This window comes from Notamacropus eugenii, chromosome 3 (assembly GCF_028372415.1).
Source record: "Notamacropus eugenii isolate mMacEug1 chromosome 3, mMacEug1.pri_v2, whole genome shotgun sequence".
NCBI classification, from domain to species: domain Eukaryota; kingdom Metazoa; phylum Chordata; class Mammalia; order Diprotodontia; family Macropodidae; genus Notamacropus; species Notamacropus eugenii.
In genome coordinates, this window is record NC_092874.1 from 407,445,536 (window position 1) to 407,464,768 (window position 19,233).

Here is a 19,233-nt window from a genome sequence, read left to right on the forward strand (position 1 = left end):
ATGCAACCATCACCTATCACAGAAATATAAAAAATAAGAACTATGTGTTCTTTTCTTTAGCAATTAAATCTCAAGATGATGACTTTGTAGATTTAAAGTAACAGGAGAACTTGGGGCCCCTTAAAGTCATCTAGTCTAATACCCTCATTTTATAGATACGGAACTGAGGCCCCATAATTTTAGGACTGAGAGAAAGGCAGGAGCGAAAGGAAAAAGTCACTGCTTCTGTTTCTTGCTTATATAAATGGACTCCTCCAGCCAATTATATTTTTTTGAGTGTATGAACTATTCTGACATGTAATTTCAGCAGAAAAATATCAGGTGACACTGAAACATTGGAAATTATGACAGCTACAGCAAGCTACAGCCTTTGAAACTAGAAATAGAGTGTTATATTTAGAAACGTATGTATTGTATGTCACCAAGGTAACCTTCGTTTGGGCACATGCAGTCCAGTGGAGAAAATGTAGGAAGACATAGAATTGGAGGCGGCTTACATCACTGAATGCATATTGAAAGGCAAACAACCATTTCAACACAAAGAGGACACATTTCAAAACTGTAGCAGATTCGTTCCTTCCTTCCCCACAGTAGTAACAATAAGGCAGATAGTTAACCTCTCTGAAAGAAAGCAGAATTCTCCTCAATGTACTCTTTCTTTTTTTAAAAATTTTGCCACGGAGCAACACTACAGTTAAATAAGTTGTCTGATTACATTGTTTTTAAGAAGTGAAGAGGACTTCCTGGCAATTTTTCTGCTAGATGTTCCATGTCTTCCTTATTCAGAGTCTTTTATTATATTTGGCACAGAACTGCCTGAAGCCCTAGTTTTTTTTTTCTTTTTTTTCAGTGTAGGTGAAGATGTTGGTGATGTAATAAGTTCATTTAGAATGATGGTTTTCATTGAAAGTGGTCTCTTTTTTGGCACTGGCCCTGGCCTTAGTTGAGTTGCTAAGAAACATTCTATTGGCTTAATGAAGTTTTATTGACATCCTTCGAAGTCTAGTCATTCTCACTCACAAACGAGGCATCCCTTGTCATATATGACAAGGGATATGTTGAGATATGTTCTGTGTCACTGTGACAGATGAGGTATTGGGGCAAAATTTTAGTGAAAGCTAACTTAAAATATATCCTATAACTTGAGGTTCATTCTTAACTGGTAAATTAATTTTCTTTCACATACAATATTTAATATACATATAAAACACTGTATATACTAAATGAAGATTCTTAATATCACCATATTGGAGCCCTAATAAGAATCCAAGGATTACTATGGGCTGTGTGTACCAAGCATAATTCCTGAATGGTATAGGTTACAATAAGTCAGTGGATATCTAATCCCATTTGACATGGTTGTGCTCTCCTTTAGTGCCAGTCACAGCCTACTCTTGACTTGTCATGATGTGTGATTGTTATTCATGAATTCCCATAGATTATTCACAATGCCACTTTGTGGAGTTTGCTGGATTATGCAGTTTGCTGGAGATCTTCTAGGAATTGTTGTTTGCATATTTTTACATTCTCAGTATACCCTCAACCAAGCCAGCATGTTCTAACAGCTACTGAGTCTAACAAAGTCAACTTTTTATCCAATTGGTTTCGGCATTTGTAGGTCAGTGATAGCAACCTGTATTTTTTTAAATAACCATTACTAACATTACTACTACTGCTAATTATGGAGTAATTACAAAATGCCTTCAGTTTGAAAACAATCTTGTGAGAGATTTATGTCATTATAAGTTTTACTATCTTACAGAAGGGTAAACTGAGGCCCAGGGAGTTTATATGACTTGGTCAAAGATATGCAGGAAATGACAGAGCTGATACTTGAATGAAGACCCAGTGACTCAATCCAACTATGTTTCCATTGCACTACTTGATAAAGTAACAAGTTTTACTCTTGTATTCTGTTTTGTAGAATAAGCTTGTCCCCAGAAAGGTTTATATCAATCAAACATGCAGAAACCCAACCACATTGTTCTCAGGATGGCATTATTCTTTCAAAGGTGCTTCATCTTTACTTTTCAGTGATCGTTGAGAAATGTTGGGTTATCCACCAGCTTTTTCTGTCCTCTAGCCTCTCTATCTAATGATCTGTAAGCTGATATTTAAAAAAAATAAGGGGGTACACTTATTTTAAAAGATGCTTCTTCTATCACATAACTTCTGTTTTAGAAGTTTCATATTTTCACATCAGCAAGACATACCTATGAATAATAATAGATGGTTATCAACTCACCTTTATATAGCACCCAAAGCTTTAATGAGGGGGAAAACAAAACAAAACACTTATAGCATTCCTGTTCAGGAAATGATTAAGGCATAGAGAAAGTGACTAACCCAAGATGGTAGGATTTAATGGTAGGTGTTGAAACTCTTGGTCAAGCACTCTTTCCACTGTTTAGTATAAACAAGCAGAACATTTGCTCAAGAATTTGCTTTAGTTGGCACAGTCATTCTGCCAGTAGTTGTGGAGTGGTGATGCAATATTCAGAAAGACTGGGCCTGAAAAAAATGCATTGAATACACAAAAATGAGAAATGTTACAATATTATCCCTAACCCAGGCAGAAGAGGAGAGAGATGACATGGAGAGAGTGAAACTGGACAATAAGCGGATTCTCTTCAACCTTCTGCCAGCCCACGTTGCACAACACTTTCTTATGTCCAATCCAAGGAACATGGTAAGAAATGTGAACTTGCTTGGGTATCTATCAAAAAATTATAACACAGATGATCCAGGCAACATAGGTAGCACCATTCTAAGCCATACAGCTTGGGATGCTAAAATCAAACTGAGACTATCTATGACTACAATCATGTAATTGAAAAGGCCTCTTAAAGGAAACCAACTCTGAAAAAACTGAAAAAACCACAAATCATCCAGAGAACAGAGAATGAAACAGGTTTCTTTTTTCCTGACAAAGAGGTTGGACTTCTAGGTCAAAGGGTACATTCTCATATGTGGTAACTGTATTGGCTATATTGGTTTAGCATTTTTTTCTTTAAAAGAGGACTCAATTTGGAGGGCACTGAGATAGAGAAAGTATCTCCAGAAATGACCATACTGCAAAATCCAAAGACAACAAAGACCTTAATTTTTTTTAAAGTCAGGTTTAAAATTTAAAGAAATAATCCATCCTGAAATAAGGAACCTGCAATATCATATATCATAATGGAAGATCAGTAATAATAGCTAACATTTTATAGCACCTACTCTGTGCAAGCCATTGTACATCATCTCAGTTGATCCTCAGAGGTCCTATTATGATCCCCAATTTATCGATGAAAAAATGAAGGCAAACAGACAAAGTGACTTGCCGAGGGTCACAGAGTTAATTAGTTTCTCAGGCTGAACTTAACTCCAGATCTGGCTCTTTATCCACTGTGCCACTTAGCTGCCACAGGGTGGACTATGATTATTTATATACTGTAACCATTTTTTAAGATTACAAAGTTATATTTTCCATTCCTGGAAATGAAATTCCTATGGGAATTTTGGGTACTCCTTGTTTTTCCCCTTAAAACTGCCCTACCCTTACGATAGGGTCAGATTCTAAAACTTTCCACTGCTATCAGTGATGACCATGACATTGGTGAGAATGACCATGATGGTCATAATCCAGAAGATCATGTTGGTGATGATGGTGGCAATAAGTCTCATTCACATCTGACCCTTCCAATAACTCTGATCATCTTGTGTGTGGTTTTGGGATAGGAAATTAGTGTTAATTAAGACAGATACACAAATCTATTAAAAGAGAGAATTTGGTGGGGTTTTTTCGGTTTTTGGCTTTTTTAGAAATCACAGATTTAGAGGCCATTAGACGGTACAGTGGACAGAGCACCACCCCTGGAGTCAGGAGGACCTCGGTTTAAGTAATAGTCTCAGACGTTTATTAGTTGTATGACACTAGACGAGTCATTTAACCTTCATTCCCTCCAGAAAATAGAAAAAAATCACAGATTTAAAAATAAATTTTGAAAAACAAAGCTTTAAAATGTTGCATTACTTTCCCTCTAAGTTATTTTGGAGTTTCTGCATTTTAAAAAATAGCTGTGGAATTAATTTTTATAACAATTTTTATGTATATTACATACTACCAATGCTATATGCAATCCAAGGAAGCATATATTTATCAAGCACCTGCTACGTGCAGTATATTGTACTAAGTGCTAGAGATTCTAGGACAAAAGCCAAAGAAGATCCCCTGCCCTCAGAGGGCTTACATAAGAGTACACATTGTTTATTTGGTTAAATAAAGAGAGGGGAACATGAAGGTGAAAACAATTACACTTGGGAAAATTCAGAAAGACTTTTTGTAGGAGGTGACACCTGAGGGGATCCCCTAGGAAAGCCAAGGATTAATTCAGCAAGCACATATTCACTTGTATGATATGCTAAATCACACCATTTTTTACTTTCCCGTGATTTATACTAGACATAGAAGGACAACTTAGTCAAGACCTTTAAATTTGAATGGACTGGTTCCAGTGCTCTGACAAAGGGGGTCAGTGATAGAAGGCAGTAGAAATGGAATAAAGAAAGTGAGCCAGAGAAACATATCATTTTAGACGTTAAGTGTTTCTGAATCAATATTGTGATTATTTTAAAAGACTACTAGATTGACAAGTTGGAACAAAAAGGTGCATATTAAGACCTGGTTTTGCATTTGAATTGTTTGAGCTTTGTGTATTTTTAAATTCTAGTACTGAATCCAAGAGCCCTCACACACACACACACACACACACACACACACACACACATAATACATATGCACTACATAATACATAATACAATAGAACACTCATTCTTATGGAAGCCATGCCTTTTTTTATTTTCATCATCTCCCAATAATAACTTGCTTATTATGATGCCCTTTCATTTGTCATGCAAGGCAATTCATGTTTCTAAAATTACAGGATCTTTATTACCAATCCTATTCACAAGTGGGCGTGATGTTTGCTTCCATCCCAAATTTCAATGATTTCTACATCGAACTGGATGGCAATAACATGGGAGTGGAGTGTTTGCGCCTCTTAAATGAAATTATTGCTGATTTTGATGAGGTAATGTCTCCATTTTCAATCATTTTGATATTATTGATTAGAATGTTTTGCTGGAGGGTCTAGATCTCTCTATAGTAATGCACTGAATCACTTTCTCAATTGACTATGTAGCTTTTTCTGTTAAATGCTACATTTAATCCAGTAACATAGCCAGTTTTTGATTGATGAAATTGGAAAGAAAGCTTCAAAGCACAGGGAAGTAGTTGCCCAGGCTGCCAGTGTATTAGTCTCAAAAAGAAGTTCTCCTTTGTGAATGAAACACTCCTCTTTGAAATGGCTTAGTTTTTCTAATTGATTTTCTAATTCTAATTTTATTAATTATTATTAAATAATTCTAATAAGTTCTAATTTCTAATTCATTCTGGTATAGGAACTAGAACCAAAAGAGGGGCTCATTTAATCCAAATTCTTCATTTTAAAGATGAGAAAACTGAGCCTAGAGATGAGAAGTGACTTGTGCAAGGGAAAAGACCAAGTAAACAAAAGAGCTAGTTTATAAGCCCTTAACATCTGACCCCAAAGCCAGCCCCCTTTCCACCATTCCGTACTGCCTTTCCTCAAGCTTTTATTATTACATAAGGTGGCTACTTACAATGAATTTAATTTTGGCAGCACTGACCAATCTGCATTTGATCAGGCTGAGGTTATTCTCTATCTCCTATTGTGATGCCATGAAAAAATGCTGAATTTAGAGTCAGAAGACCTGAGTTTGAAACTCAGCTATGTTATTCATCTGCATAACTTCAAGCAGAAAATTTTATCCTCCTGGGCCTGTAAAATAATGTCACATGAAATGATGTGTAAGGTCCCTTCCAGTTTTGAATCTGTCATTTCAGAAGCCTTTCTTTCTTCTGGATCCTTACCTAACCATTCACTTAATGCCTAACTAGTTTTCTCTCTCTGTTGTCAATTAAATTATGCTTACCTTATGAACTTTTCTTAGCATTATCCCATGGGCTAATGGGAAGCATAAATGGTAAATTTCCATAGTGATATAATTTTTTTAAATGATGGGGGAGTAGAGAGAAATGTTAATGTTTTCTTGTCTCTTGTAGAATTTCTCTACTGTTTTCCATTGTCAGATCTTGAGAATCAATACTCCCTTCCTGTTCACCCCCATAGCTGCCATCAGATTCTAATTTCAGATTCCTTTTCCAATTTGGCAGTCTTTTTTTTCCTTCTAGAATATATTTTTTCAAGACCAGAATCAGGAAATACCCTCATTTTTCCTTTACTTTTCATGAGTCCACACACTTTTCATCCCAAACTTTTTTTTAATATAGTCATAGAAACACAACGAGAAGACATGTGCCTTTCCCTTCTCCATCTCCTTTCCTAATAACATCAGCAATAATAATGCATAATATCATCTATAATAACAAGTCTCAGATACACCTCTGATGCTGTCAGCTATTTGAGAAAAAAATATTCATTATGATCATATTCTTGAGTTCATATCCCAAGTCCATTTTAATTCCCCTAAATCCTTCATAGATTCATAGACTGATAGGCCTATCTACTGAAATTTGATTTTCATAGTGTGTTTAATCTGCTATACTATTGCACATGAGAACTGATAACTGTGGTATCTTTTCTAAAATATTATGTAATATTTAACAGTTTTATGTTTTAAACAAAGCTCATGGACAAAGAATTTTATAAGGACCTAGAAAAGATCAAGACAATTGGAAGTACGTATATGGCTGCAGTGGGATTGGTGCCAACCACAGGCACTAAGGTAAGTCCTAAAAAGCATGCAAGTTACTAATAAGAAATGTATGTATACAGGTCTCTCATTCTGGATCCCACAAGGTATCCTGAAGGCCCAGATCATTGACTAGATATACTTATGTTCCCCAATTTTAATCATCTTGTTGGAAATGGCAGAATAATCAATAGTTCATTATATTATTTCATTTCAACAGACATTAAATACCAACTGGGTACAGAGTCCAGCGCTAGGTCTTAGGGATAGTATACCTTAGATATGAGGTTCTTCCTATTCACTTTTTTTGTTATTACAGGGAAATAATACAGAAACATAGATGAGGTACATATCATTCCGTTTTTGTTTTCCTTTCCTTCCTTCTTTTCTTCTTTCCTTCCATCCTTTCTTCCTTCTTTCCTTCCTTTCTTCCTTCCTTTTTTTCTTCCCTTCCTCAAATGGCTTAGAAGGCAAGTGGTGCAGTGGATAGTACTTTAGAATCGAACAGAAGCAGACCTGTGTTTAAATCCCATTTCAGATACTTAATAGCTTTGTGACCCTGGATAAGTCACTTAGCTTCTTTCAGTCTCAATTTCTTCATAAATAAAATAAGAGTAATAATAGTACCTACCTCTTGGCCTTGTTATAGGGATCAAATGAGGTCATACATGTAAAGTGCTTTGCAAATCTTAAACCACTTTTTAAATGCTAGGGACTGTATGAATGCTAATGATTATTTTTCCTTTGATAGACTTGAATTATTGTTTGTTTCCTCAAATTCCTTGAGTTTTGCATCAGTATTCTTCCAGGTAAATAAGCTGATTGCCCTTTGAACTATGACTTTGAAAAAAAGCACAATATCAGATCACAGCATAGTGATGTTACTAGAGGGTGTTTTCCTTGTGCACTTTGATTTAGCAATGGCAAGTGAGTGCAGGTGAGTTAGTCCAGAATTGAAAACACTTGTTTAAAAGTTTTATCAGGATGTGCAGAGAACTCAGTGTATATTTACATAATACAAATACATTGCAACAGCCTAAAAATTCTGTTCTTTGGCCATCCGTCTGATTTCTTTTATATTTTCAGCATTCATCCAAATAGCTCAATTCCTCTACTTTAACTGCAACCAAAGTTAAAAATTAATGTTAGTTATCAGTAAACAATAGAATACCCTCTAGTTCCCCCCACCCCCAGCCTAGGTGGGATGCGGAAAAGAAAATGTACTTACCAGCAGACTTTTCACAAGAATCCTTTCTATCCTTTACATGGTAAAGTACAGGTATCAAAACTTTGACAAAATCAAAAGAAGCCAAAAGACAGAAACTACAAAAATCATAACTTGCGTTTATATGGAACCCAATGGTTTGTAAAATCCTTTACGTATATTATCTCATTTGATCCTTAAAACAAACTATGAGGGTCATACTAAAGATAGTTTTCTCCATTTTGCTGATGGTGAAACTCAAGCTCAGAGAAATAAAATGACCTTCCCATGGGAAGGAGGGAGGAAGAGGTCTTGTCTAATGCAAGTCCAGCTCTTTTTGTAAAGCTAAATTTTCACACTTCTGATCCAAAACCTATACACATTTAGGCAACATCCATTCATATGAAATGTGAGTCTGAGTAATTTCCATTTAAAAATATACAGAATATCTTCCCAACAGATAATCAATACAGGAAAAAGTAGGTTGGAGGTTTGATTTCTCTAACTGATTGATGTGGTTTTAATTCCCTCTGTTTAAGAGAGACAGAATCAGATTGTGATCACGATACTTCAGGCATTGCTGGTCTTTGACCTGAACTATTGTTGTGATTGAGATCAAAACAAATTTTGTGCTATTTACCTTTATCCCTGACCCCTAAAGCTATAGCTTATACACAACATACCTTCCAGCTCTCAACATATAAGGCAATAGACAGAAGGAAATCTGAAGAGACAAAGAGCATCTGCTTTCAGGGATAAGGCTGAGACTACAGTGCTGGAATGCTCCCCAGTGAAATCTGGGCTCAAGGGGTTATTCTGGTGCCCATGTTTCTACCTATAAAGTTTCATGAATATGTTGGTGGGTCTCCAGAGCACTCAATCACAAATCTATATTACAATGGCAAAGCTGAAGGGATCATAGAATTTAGAAATGGAAGGGACCTTAGAGATCAAGTCCATATAAAGAAACAAAAGTGCATAGAGTTTGTGACTTTTACAAGTTCACATGGACATAAAGTGGCAGAGCTGGGGTGATTTAAGGAGATCTGAAGTTCAAACCCAAAACATTCATTTGGATTCAGGTCATTTTAGTGGACAACATATTTGCATTTTGATTCTGCCATATTATTTCCTCAGAGAGAGGATTGACTGTGGGAGTAGAGAGAGGGTCAAATAAAATGAATGTAACAGAAGGTGAATGAATGGAATTCTTCAAATTATTGGGACACAATAAATAAAACATATTTCTCTAGCACAACATAGTCTCACCCTTAGCAGTCCCACTGATTTTGCAAAACTCAAAAAACATAGAGGATTAGATCCAAGTATTACTAGAAATCAACAAAAGAAATGTTTGCAGCAAAAGAATAATTTCATTTTAAGGATTTGGCCATCCTGGATAATAATGTTTCTCATTTTAATGGAGTCGAAGTTACATTTTTTAAAATGATATCATTGCAACTCTAAATTTTCAGCTTCAAAAAATCACTGAAGTACTTAGCCCTCGTAACAAACAAAAGCACTTAGCACTCAGGCAAGTACACACACACACACACACACACACACACACACACACACACACACACACACACACACACCCCAAACCCAAACAACTTACCTTTCGGACTTGATTAAATGGATAACAAAAACAAATCTGTTATGCAAGCCAAGGTCATAGATTCAGGTCATCAGCTAAAGAGTGGTAAAGGTCATTCCATGATGTTAGGTGATGTTTTCTATAATCCAGTCTTATTCACTGGGAAGGAGGAATAGGGTTTTTGTCTGCTTGTTTTTACTATCTACAAAGGAATTAGAAGAGCTACTATGGTTTTGGATCTCTGTGACAATTTAGAATCCCACAGACTCAACTCATTCTTACATTTACTTTAATTGTCACTATGAGCCCAAACTGGGAAAAAAAAGTTATATGAAGAGTTAATAAAGGAATAGCAACAACTGGTACTGATATTTATAACATGCCTTGACATTTCCAAAACACTTCATATGTATTATTATCTGTTTCGATCCTTATAACAGTAAGGTGAGGCAAGAACTAAGAGGTGTTATTATTCTCCTTTTATAGATGAGTAAACTAGGTTTCAAGGTGGTTAAGTGACTTACTTGCCTATGGTTCAAAAGAAGACTTATAGTTTTCCTGACTCCAAGTTCAGTGCTTTTTCCCCAAGAAATCATACTAATACTCTAATAGCAAGAACAGCTAACATTTGCATAGCACTTTTACACTTACAAAGATCTTTCTTCACAACAAACCTCTGAAAAATGTAGTACAACAAAGGAATTTTTTTAATCCTTACCGAGTCAGGTGAAATAAAATCCCATTGTAAAGTATAAATGTGAATAAGTCCAGCAGGCATTTAGTTTAGTCCAGGAAACTACATGAGCTGCCAACTGATCCAAAGTACTCTATGTTTGGCCATTTATTTGTCATGAGATACTTCTAGGATACAAATTCTGAATGCTATTGGTAATTCGCAGATAAGTAGCTAACTGACCAGTAAAATGTCTACATGGTTGACTAATTAGCTTTTCTCATATCAAGATCCATTGTAATAATATGATTATTTTGTACGTAGGCCAAGAAGTCAATTTATTCACATCTGAGCACACTAGCTGATTTTGCAATAGAGATGTTCGATGTCCTTGATGAAATCAACTATCAATCTTACAACGACTTTGTCCTCCGTGTTGGTAAGCTGTGATCCTAAAGTAAATAAAGTATGTTTAGCCATGTCTCTTTTTCCTAAACATGGTAGTGGCCAAGGAAGTGAGAGTACCATGTAATTCTGAATTTATATCATAATCTTAAAAATGTGTTCGACCTCTCTACATATGGGAGGACTACACGAAATGGAATCCTGAACTGGAAAATAACTCAGAGGCAATCTAGTGCAAATCCCTGCATAGTATGATATCCTCCTCAACAAAATTCTTGATAAATATTTCAAATACATGCAGTAACAAAGAATTATTTATCATTCTATTTCCCGTTTTGGACACATCTAATTGTTCATAATATAATTGAATTTGGTACTCTCAGGGATCTTAGAAATCAAAAGTCCAACTCTCCAATCTGGTTTAGTCTCACTTAAACTAAGGCCTGGAGATATGATTTCTTCAAAGTCAGATTAGCAGCAGAGCCAGGGTTATGACTCACATACTACAACTCCAAATCCAGGGCTCTTTTTGTTACACCATGGAAATTCTCATCATAGGAAGTAGGTAGAATAAAAGTCATAAGCCAACAAATACTTGTTAATATAGCAAGAATAAGATTAACAGCATTTTAAATAAAATGATTTAGAACAAGATCAGTTTTGTTCTACATTTAAGTGAAGCCTTATCAAAGTTAAACAAATTTGTTTTTTCCACCAGGCATTAATGTAGGTCCAGTAGTGGCAGGTGTTATTGGTGCCAGGAGACCTCAATATGATATCTGGGGAAACACGGTAAATGTTGCCAGCCGAATGGATAGTACTGGAGTTCAGGGGAAAATTCAGGTTTGTTATATTCTAAAGAGTTTGAAATATGTATTACAGTGTTATTGAGTTTAAGGAACTTATTTTGAATTTTCAGTCACTAGTGTTATATTTTAAATTTCCTACAAATGCAGAGAAATTGTCATTGGAAAAGAAAGCATACCTTCAGTTTTTCATCTGTAACAGGCTTTCATAGTGGAAAGATATGAATATTCTCTTTCTGAAAGAATTTCTTCTCTTTTTCCCTTCTTTTCTTTGTATAGTTTCAACATACTGCCAGTCATTACTTATCCTTGCTTTTTTGATACACCTCTCTCTCTTTGTCATACACACACGCACACACATACACACAGACACACACACATACCCCATATCTCTGCACTCAAACCCTTTACCTTACATTGATTAATGGAATAAGGTCTTTCCTAGTCCTATGTCCTTGAAGTGGCCACTAAAAGATGGACTGGGGTAGGGTGGGGGTATTAACAAAAAGGGAAAAAAGTTACACAATATTTTAGAGATATAGCAAAATGTACATAATAGATGTGCAGTTTCAAGTGTAATCATCTTTTTTTTATTCTACTATGTTCCAGAAATTCTTGTTTTATTTCATAAATTAAAAGCAAAATAAAGAGAATGTAAAAAAAAAAAAAGCAAAACCTGGACTGACCTATTGTAGGTCACAAACATTCCTGAATGTTTAAAAAATTTCTGTTGACTTTTCCAACTGCATTCATTATCCGTATGATACTATTAGAACATTTTCCTTATGAATTTTTATCAACCTCTGTATAGCAGTCGGTATTGTTTATATCTATATGGTTCATGTAGCCAAAAACAAGGTCATTATACCATAAGCTTGCCTTGTTAGTGTGTCTGCACACTTGATTCAATACGAACCCTGAAGAAGCAAAATCATTCAACCCCACTTTCCCATTCCAAACTCTCAAGGTATAAATACTTCTGGCTTTCTCTCGCCTTCCTTATCCTTCACGCCTTCACCCTTTACCCCAATCCCAATCCCAATTTGTTGCCATCCACAGAGGAAAGAAAGTTTTGTCTTCATTCTTTCTCTCACGTCTATCATAAATCTGTAGGAAGCCTTCACCCAGGAGGCCTTGATTTTCCACTTGTTCCTTAAAGGATCAGGGTAGAGTTTTCTCCATGTAAGGCAGACCCCTAGCTTGCCTGTGATGAAAGAGACAGGCTATTGAACCTTTTGCCCCATCTCAAAGCATCAGGTTTTCCCTTCTCCAAGGAAATGGCCATATTGTTTAACTTAGTTCTGTATGTCTTCTTCAATAGGCTATTTTGTATACCTAAGCATTAAATAATTGTGAGTAGCTATGAATGAGGGAATGCACAAAGAGTCTGTAATTTTATCAATATGAGAACTCTCCATATGAGAAATTTATCTGATGATGCCTATCCCTAAGTGTCTATGACTTAGAATATGAATCCTAGGTAGTTACCTAATGCCTATGAAGGTTAAGTGAGTTATCACAACATCTGAGTGGCTCATTGGCTAGAACACTAGATCTACAATCAGGAAGACCTGAGTTCACACATGGCCTCAGATACCTCTAGCTGTGTAACCTTAAGCAATTCACTTAACCTCTCTGCCTCAGTTTCATCAAATGTAAAATAGGGATAACAGCCTCTGTTTCTCATGATTGTTGGGAGGATCAAGTGAGAAATATATGTAAAGATCTGGGCACATAACAGATGCTATATAAATGTTAACAACGATTTTTTCTTCTTTTCTCCTTTCCTCCTCCTCTTCCTTCTTCTCTGTTGCCTTTTTCTTTTCTGCTGTGCAGTCACTGATATGATTCTTACCAAACTAATAAATAAGCATAGTAAATCCCTACCCCGATGCCTACTTTCAATGTTGTTGTATATTCTTGATGGTTGTTTTTTTTATTTTTAGTCCCAAATTTTTTCTTTCCCTCCAGCCCCTCTCCCACCTATTGTGAAGGCAAGAAATGTGATACCCATTATACATATGAACTCTTGCAAAACATATTTCCACATTAGTGATGTTTTGAAAAAATAAAAGCAAGAAAAATTTTAGAAGGAAAAGAATATTTTTCAATCTTCATTCTGAATCCATCAGTTTTCTGTCTAGAGGTCTATAGCATTTTACATCGAGTCCTTTGGAATTGTGGTGAACATTGTGTTGATCAGACTTACTAAGCCTTTCATAGTTGACTTTGATGGCTGTTTTGACAAAGCACAAATTCTAACAGACCTTGCCAGGACGGAAAAGCTTCAAGTGCTGGCCCAGAAATGGAATGTCATCTGAAGACTAACCTAACATAAGTTTTAAGAGACTCCTCAAGTGGTTGGTTCTATAGCATTTCTGGCCTCAGCAACCCCCCAAAGCCATCTAGTAAGGCATAAATATATTGCAGTCTGCATTGGTTGAAGATTATTCCCACACCCATGACATCACATACCCTTGAAATATGCAAGTAGAGTTTATTATAACATGGTAGAGTGGTTCCTACTTGAAGTGGGAACATATTTAAGGCAGTTAAATGGCACAGTGGATAGAGCACTGAGCCTGGAGTCTAGAAGACCTGAGATCAAATCTAGCTTCAGACACTTAGTAGCTAGGTGACTTTGGACAAGTCACTTAACCTGTGCCTCAGTTTTCTCAACTATAAAATAGATTGGTTTTCTTTTTCCTTTAGGTCATGACCAAATATTTGGCCTCTCAGATACTGGCATATCCACTAGTCAGCATTTTCAGTTGGACTCCCTTGTCTGAGTGACTTATTTTGATGGGCAAATCCCTTTGGCACAGGAAAAGAAATGGTTGAGACTGGATTTCCTCCCACTTCCATTGGACTCCATGGTTTCTTACTCTGAGATCAGCCAGTAGATAGGAATAACTCAGATCTGAGAGTAACTGACATGAACCTTCTATTCTCTTGGCCCTTAGGTCTTAGGATAAATGCTCCTATTTGTTCTCAATGGAAAATATGTGGAGTTTTGAAAAACTTTTCCCTACTCGCAATAAACAAAAAGTTATACTTTCATGTTCCCTAATTAGTTACTGCTAAACATTACAATTCTCTCTTTATCCCCTTATGATCCTAGTTCAAAAGCCAAACATGACTGTGAGGAAATGATGTGTGGGGTTAGGGGGATATTATATAATGTGAGGAAATGGTGTGGGGGATGTTGTATAATGTTAGGGAATTGTGTGTGGGGGTGAAGGAGGTATGTAACATAAACAATATATGGATGAGGCACTTTTTCACAAATTCATGTATACCACTCTCTTTATCCCAGATTTAAATTATGAGATCCCAAGGGTTCAGCACAGATTGAGAGGTATTTCAAAATGCACTACAATTCCTTCTAAGCACAGTCAGAGCTCCATCCATTTCTATCTTAGTCCATGAGTCCTAGACCCCCTGACTTATTTTTTAGTTATGGTTCTTCTAATTGATCAGCCTTTTTTTTTTAACCTTCCAGTCAAGTAACTATGTTCCTCTCCTCTCCCTTACCTGTTCTGTTTGTTGTGTAAAGTTATCTCCTGTTTGGCATCTCAAATCTGTCTCTATTGACTTCTAGCTGAAACTGATACCACTGGATCCCTTCTCCTATCAATTCATCTGGTTTCCCTAGATCTACCCTATGGCAATCCTTCTCCCCAACTCCTCTTTCCAACTTGTGAATTCTACCGTGCTATCTCCATTAAGGCAACTTGAATATACCTTTCTCTCTTTTTTTTTTTTTTAGACTATTCTAGTAAACTCCATTCTCTCTGTTCCTGCATGCCATATTTACTCCATCTTTACTTCTAGAATCAAAGAATTCTGAGCTAGAAGGGACCTTTGGTATCATCTAGTTCAATGTTCTTGTTGTATAGACTAAAGTCCAGAAAAGTAAAATGAGTTGCCATAAAGTCACACATGTAGGAAATTAGAGAGCTGGAATTCAGACCCAGATCTTCTAAATCGAAATGTCAACTTACTTATTGTTACAAGCCATTCTCATGTTCTTTCTGCATGTCTTCCCCACCCCATCCCCTAGTTTTCTTTCTTCTTATCTCCCTCCTTTTTTTATTCAAGTGTAACCCATTGGCTATCACTTTGAAGTCATCATCATAGATGACTTGTGGCCAAGGAGTCACAATTATATGCAGGTGTGTAAAGTATAAAGCTGCAGTTACCTTGGTTCACTGTTAGATGGTGCTCCATAGTAAATTTTAGCTAAATAGTCCTTGATCCCTATGGTTCCTTCAGTAAAATTTTGAAAAAAATACAGTTATTGTCCCTTCTTCTTAAGTGATCAGTCTTTAAGAACAAATAGTGCAATGCATAAATGAGTTATGAATGAATACTCTGCTGAAATAAAAATAAGACATTATTTAAAATTAACAGATATTTGCACTGTTAAAAGGTTTTTTTTAATGTATTTTTTTTTTATTTTCTTCCTGTCATTCAGATAAGACTCAACTTTCTCTTTTTTTCATGCTACTTGTACATATTCTTATCTGGCTTCAAAATATTTCACAATAGTCTGAAATTCAAAACAAAACTATGAAAAAATAAAAATAGTGCCAAATTTAGTGGTATGACGTAGTCATTACCATGTCATATTATTTACTTACTTAATTGCCCCACCTCATCCTTTCCTCTTTTATCATTTCACTCTAATACATGACATAGGAAGGATTATGTAAGTATCTAGCTGCTGGTTCACTCATCACCCTAGAAATCCTTCATTGAAAGAAGTCACCCCAAAACCTATTCAAGATTCAATGGCATTCTTAACCCTGGCTACATTTCAAATATTTCCAGAATCAGAATTCTAACTATTGCACATTTGAATTAATTGTTGATAGAAGACCGGTAAGGAATGCCTTATCCAAGGGAGGCTAGACTGACTGCCATGATTCAGTTTCTGTCCTAATCTTGCTCTGAGTGGGATTGAGTTTTTCTAAGCTACAACGTAGTTTGGGGAACTTTCTTTTTTTTTTTTTCTTTGAAGGGTTAGCTCCAGGGTACTAATAATGGTCTATTGGTCTGAATATCATCACACATATATTATGGATCGTCAACTTCAGAATAAACCCACTAGTCCTGGGATCAGAGTGTAGACTTTTCTGCTGCCTTAGAACAAAGATTTGCTAAACAGGCCAACTCAAACTTATGGAGCTTTTCCTGGAGTAAGAAACTCATAACATGCCCATGGTTTCCTTGTTTTGTTTTTTTTTTTCCAAACGATTGAAACTTAGAGTGCAACTTAAAATTTTTATGAAGATTTCTGAGACTTCCTGCCCATCATCTTCATTCTCAGTCTGTTGCTTTAGCTGGACTAGAAGCATGTGGATGTTGGAATTTTGAAAAGTCACTGTTCTTTCAAGTTTTTTGGAGAAGATGTGCTGTGAAACATCTTCTTCCATTCCACTATTCCTGTGGTCACTGCCCCTGCCTTCCATTATACCACTGCTTTCCAGCTAATGTAATTTCTAGTCTCCACTTTCTGTTTTCTCATCCTGCCATGGACATCTTCTGATTTTTCAAAGAGTGAGATCAAAGGATTTAAAACTCTAATAGGTCCAGTGACATATGGAATCTGCTATTTCAGGACTAGCTTCACTGAATGTAGAAAGGCTCACCACCAGGAGGTTGGCCATAGTGTAGCACTTTTTTTTTTCAAAAAAACAAGTCACAAAGACCTTCTAGTAAGGCATGGAAAGGCTGGGATCTGTCTTGATAAATGGAGTTTGGTATTGAAATCACAGATCTTTTGAAATATTGAAGTGTCCTTTATAAGTTTTCTTCATCTGATGTTCCTTCAGAATAAAATAGCTGCTTACTGTAACAACCTCCAATGAGCAGATCTACCTTGCTGGTCTACTTTGGATCTGATGAGAGACCCAGCTTCTTTTTTAAAATCATCGTACCACAGGGGCCTTGCTGATCATTTATTTCTGTTTGAAATGTTCTTCCTCATTTGGGGGAGATATTTGAATCATCATTTCTTCAGCTTCTAAATTTAAGCTGACAAAAACATGGCTAATTTACTGCTTTCTCCTCTCAATATAACTTGTTTAGTTCAATCAGTGATCTTCAATAGGACCCAGATTTGCTTCTGCTCTGATGACACTCTTGTATTTCAGGCTTGACTGGAATTATTTGGAATACATTTCTGACAACCCTCAGTTACTACCTATTAGTTTTAGTTTAAATATGGTGGAATGAGTTGCTCATTCACCTCATCTATGCCTTGACCTCACAGGTTTAATAGACTATATATAGTAATTTCTTCTGAGCAACACACATATAACCATGATGAGAAAAGTACAGCTTTTCACCAAATATTAATATTTTGGTGTTCCCCTCCCTTGGTGCTTCACGAAACTCCTCTCCTAAGTACCATATGCTACATCTGGCCCTGCTAAAATGATTATGTATTCCTCTCAACAGTAATTGATATGAAAATGAGACAGTCTTAGACTTGATGTTATTTTTTTCCCATGGAACATCCTGTTCATGACTTCACAACACATCTTTGTATTGTCAAGGTAGCTGGAGCCTAATCCTTCTTCAATACTTCAAGAACTTGTGATGTTTGTAAGTGCTGTATTCCCTCAACCAGTAGATGGCAGCCCCTCTACAACTTGTGTGGTGATCTTAGAGATGTGATTGAAAATGTCATCACCTTGCAGCCATCCTGGTGATGAGAAGAATCTCCAACTAGACGCCTGTTTGATTCTTACCATGGTATTAAAACATTTACAGTCCTGTGTTTCCATTTTAGCAAACATCACCTGAGCCAGATTTATCCCTAGAGTATATAGTAAATTGGGGCAGTTGCTCTGATCTCTATATTTTGATGGAGGGCACTTTATGGCTATTAGTTAGTAAGGCAGTAACTCAGAGATACAGTTAGTAGAGAAGAAGGGAGCAGCTCCTTCGACTGGTGTTTAAAAGAAAAAAGTCAGGATCTTATGAAAATAAAGCCCCTTCATACTCATCACTTAAGCAAAAAACTAACTCTTCCTCCAATTAAATACTCCTTACCACCATTTCCTCTAGGTAATCTTGAGTGATTTCACATCCCTTTTAAACAGGAATTTGTTTTTTGCTGATATTTCTCTTTTTTTAATTAAATTATTTTACTTGTTTTCAGAGTTCGAAAATCACTTCCATATATCTTAGAATTTTTCCCCTCCTTACACCTCCCTCCCCGCTTCCTTCCCACTTCCTCCCTGAGATGATGTAAAATCTTATATAGGTTCTACACGTATATTCCTATTAAATACATGTTGCATAGGAGAATTAAAATGAATGGGAAAAATTGTGAAACAAAACAAAACAAAACACAATACAAAAGAAAATTGTCTATTTCCATCTGCAATCCAGTTCCATAGTTTTTTCTCTGGATGTGGAATGCATTTTGCCTCAAGAGTCGATTGGAAATTTTTTAGCCCATGCATTTCAATGAAGTATTAAGTCCACCAGAAAAATTCCTCACACGCTGTGGATTTTGCTGTGTACAAAGTTCTCCTGGTTGCTTCTTTCACTCAGCATCAGTTCATATAAGTCTTTCCAGGCTTCTCTGAAGTCTTCCTGTTCATGGTTTCTCATAGCACAATAGTATTCCATTGTATTCATATACCATAACTTATTCAGCCATTCCCCAATTTATGGGCATCCCCTTGATTTCCAGGTTTTGGCCACTACAAAGAGAGCTGCTATAAATATTTTTGTACATGTGAGACTCTTT

General features: G+C 36.1%; 1 protein-coding gene and 1 long non-coding RNA gene across 3 annotated transcripts in view; one reads left to right on the forward strand and one right to left on the reverse strand.

Moving 5' to 3' along the window:
• ADCY1 (adenylate cyclase 1) overlaps nt 1-19,233 on the forward strand; it is a 362,236-nt gene that overhangs the window by 323,195 nt on the left and 19,808 nt on the right. Inside the window, exons 15-19 of one of the 2 annotated variants that reach the window (XM_072598102.1) lie at nt 2,573-2,689; nt 4,929-5,075; nt 6,715-6,813; nt 10,579-10,693; nt 11,378-11,502. In XM_072598102.1, the coding sequence (XP_072454203.1) occupies nt 2,573-2,689; nt 4,929-5,075; nt 6,715-6,813; nt 10,579-10,693; nt 11,378-11,502 (603 nt within the window). Of the gene's footprint in view, nt 1-2,572; nt 2,690-4,928; nt 5,076-6,695; nt 6,831-10,578; nt 10,694-11,377; nt 11,503-19,233 lie in introns of those variants that run through there. The other variant, XM_072598103.1, reaches the window with a different exon arrangement.
• On the reverse strand, nt 4,718-10,470 carry LOC140497307 (uncharacterized). Its single transcript, XR_011964607.1, has 2 exons — nt 10,300-10,470; nt 4,718-9,783 (listed from the first exon to the last, which is right to left on the reverse strand). It is a non-coding gene; the product is annotated as an uncharacterized lncRNA (long non-coding RNA).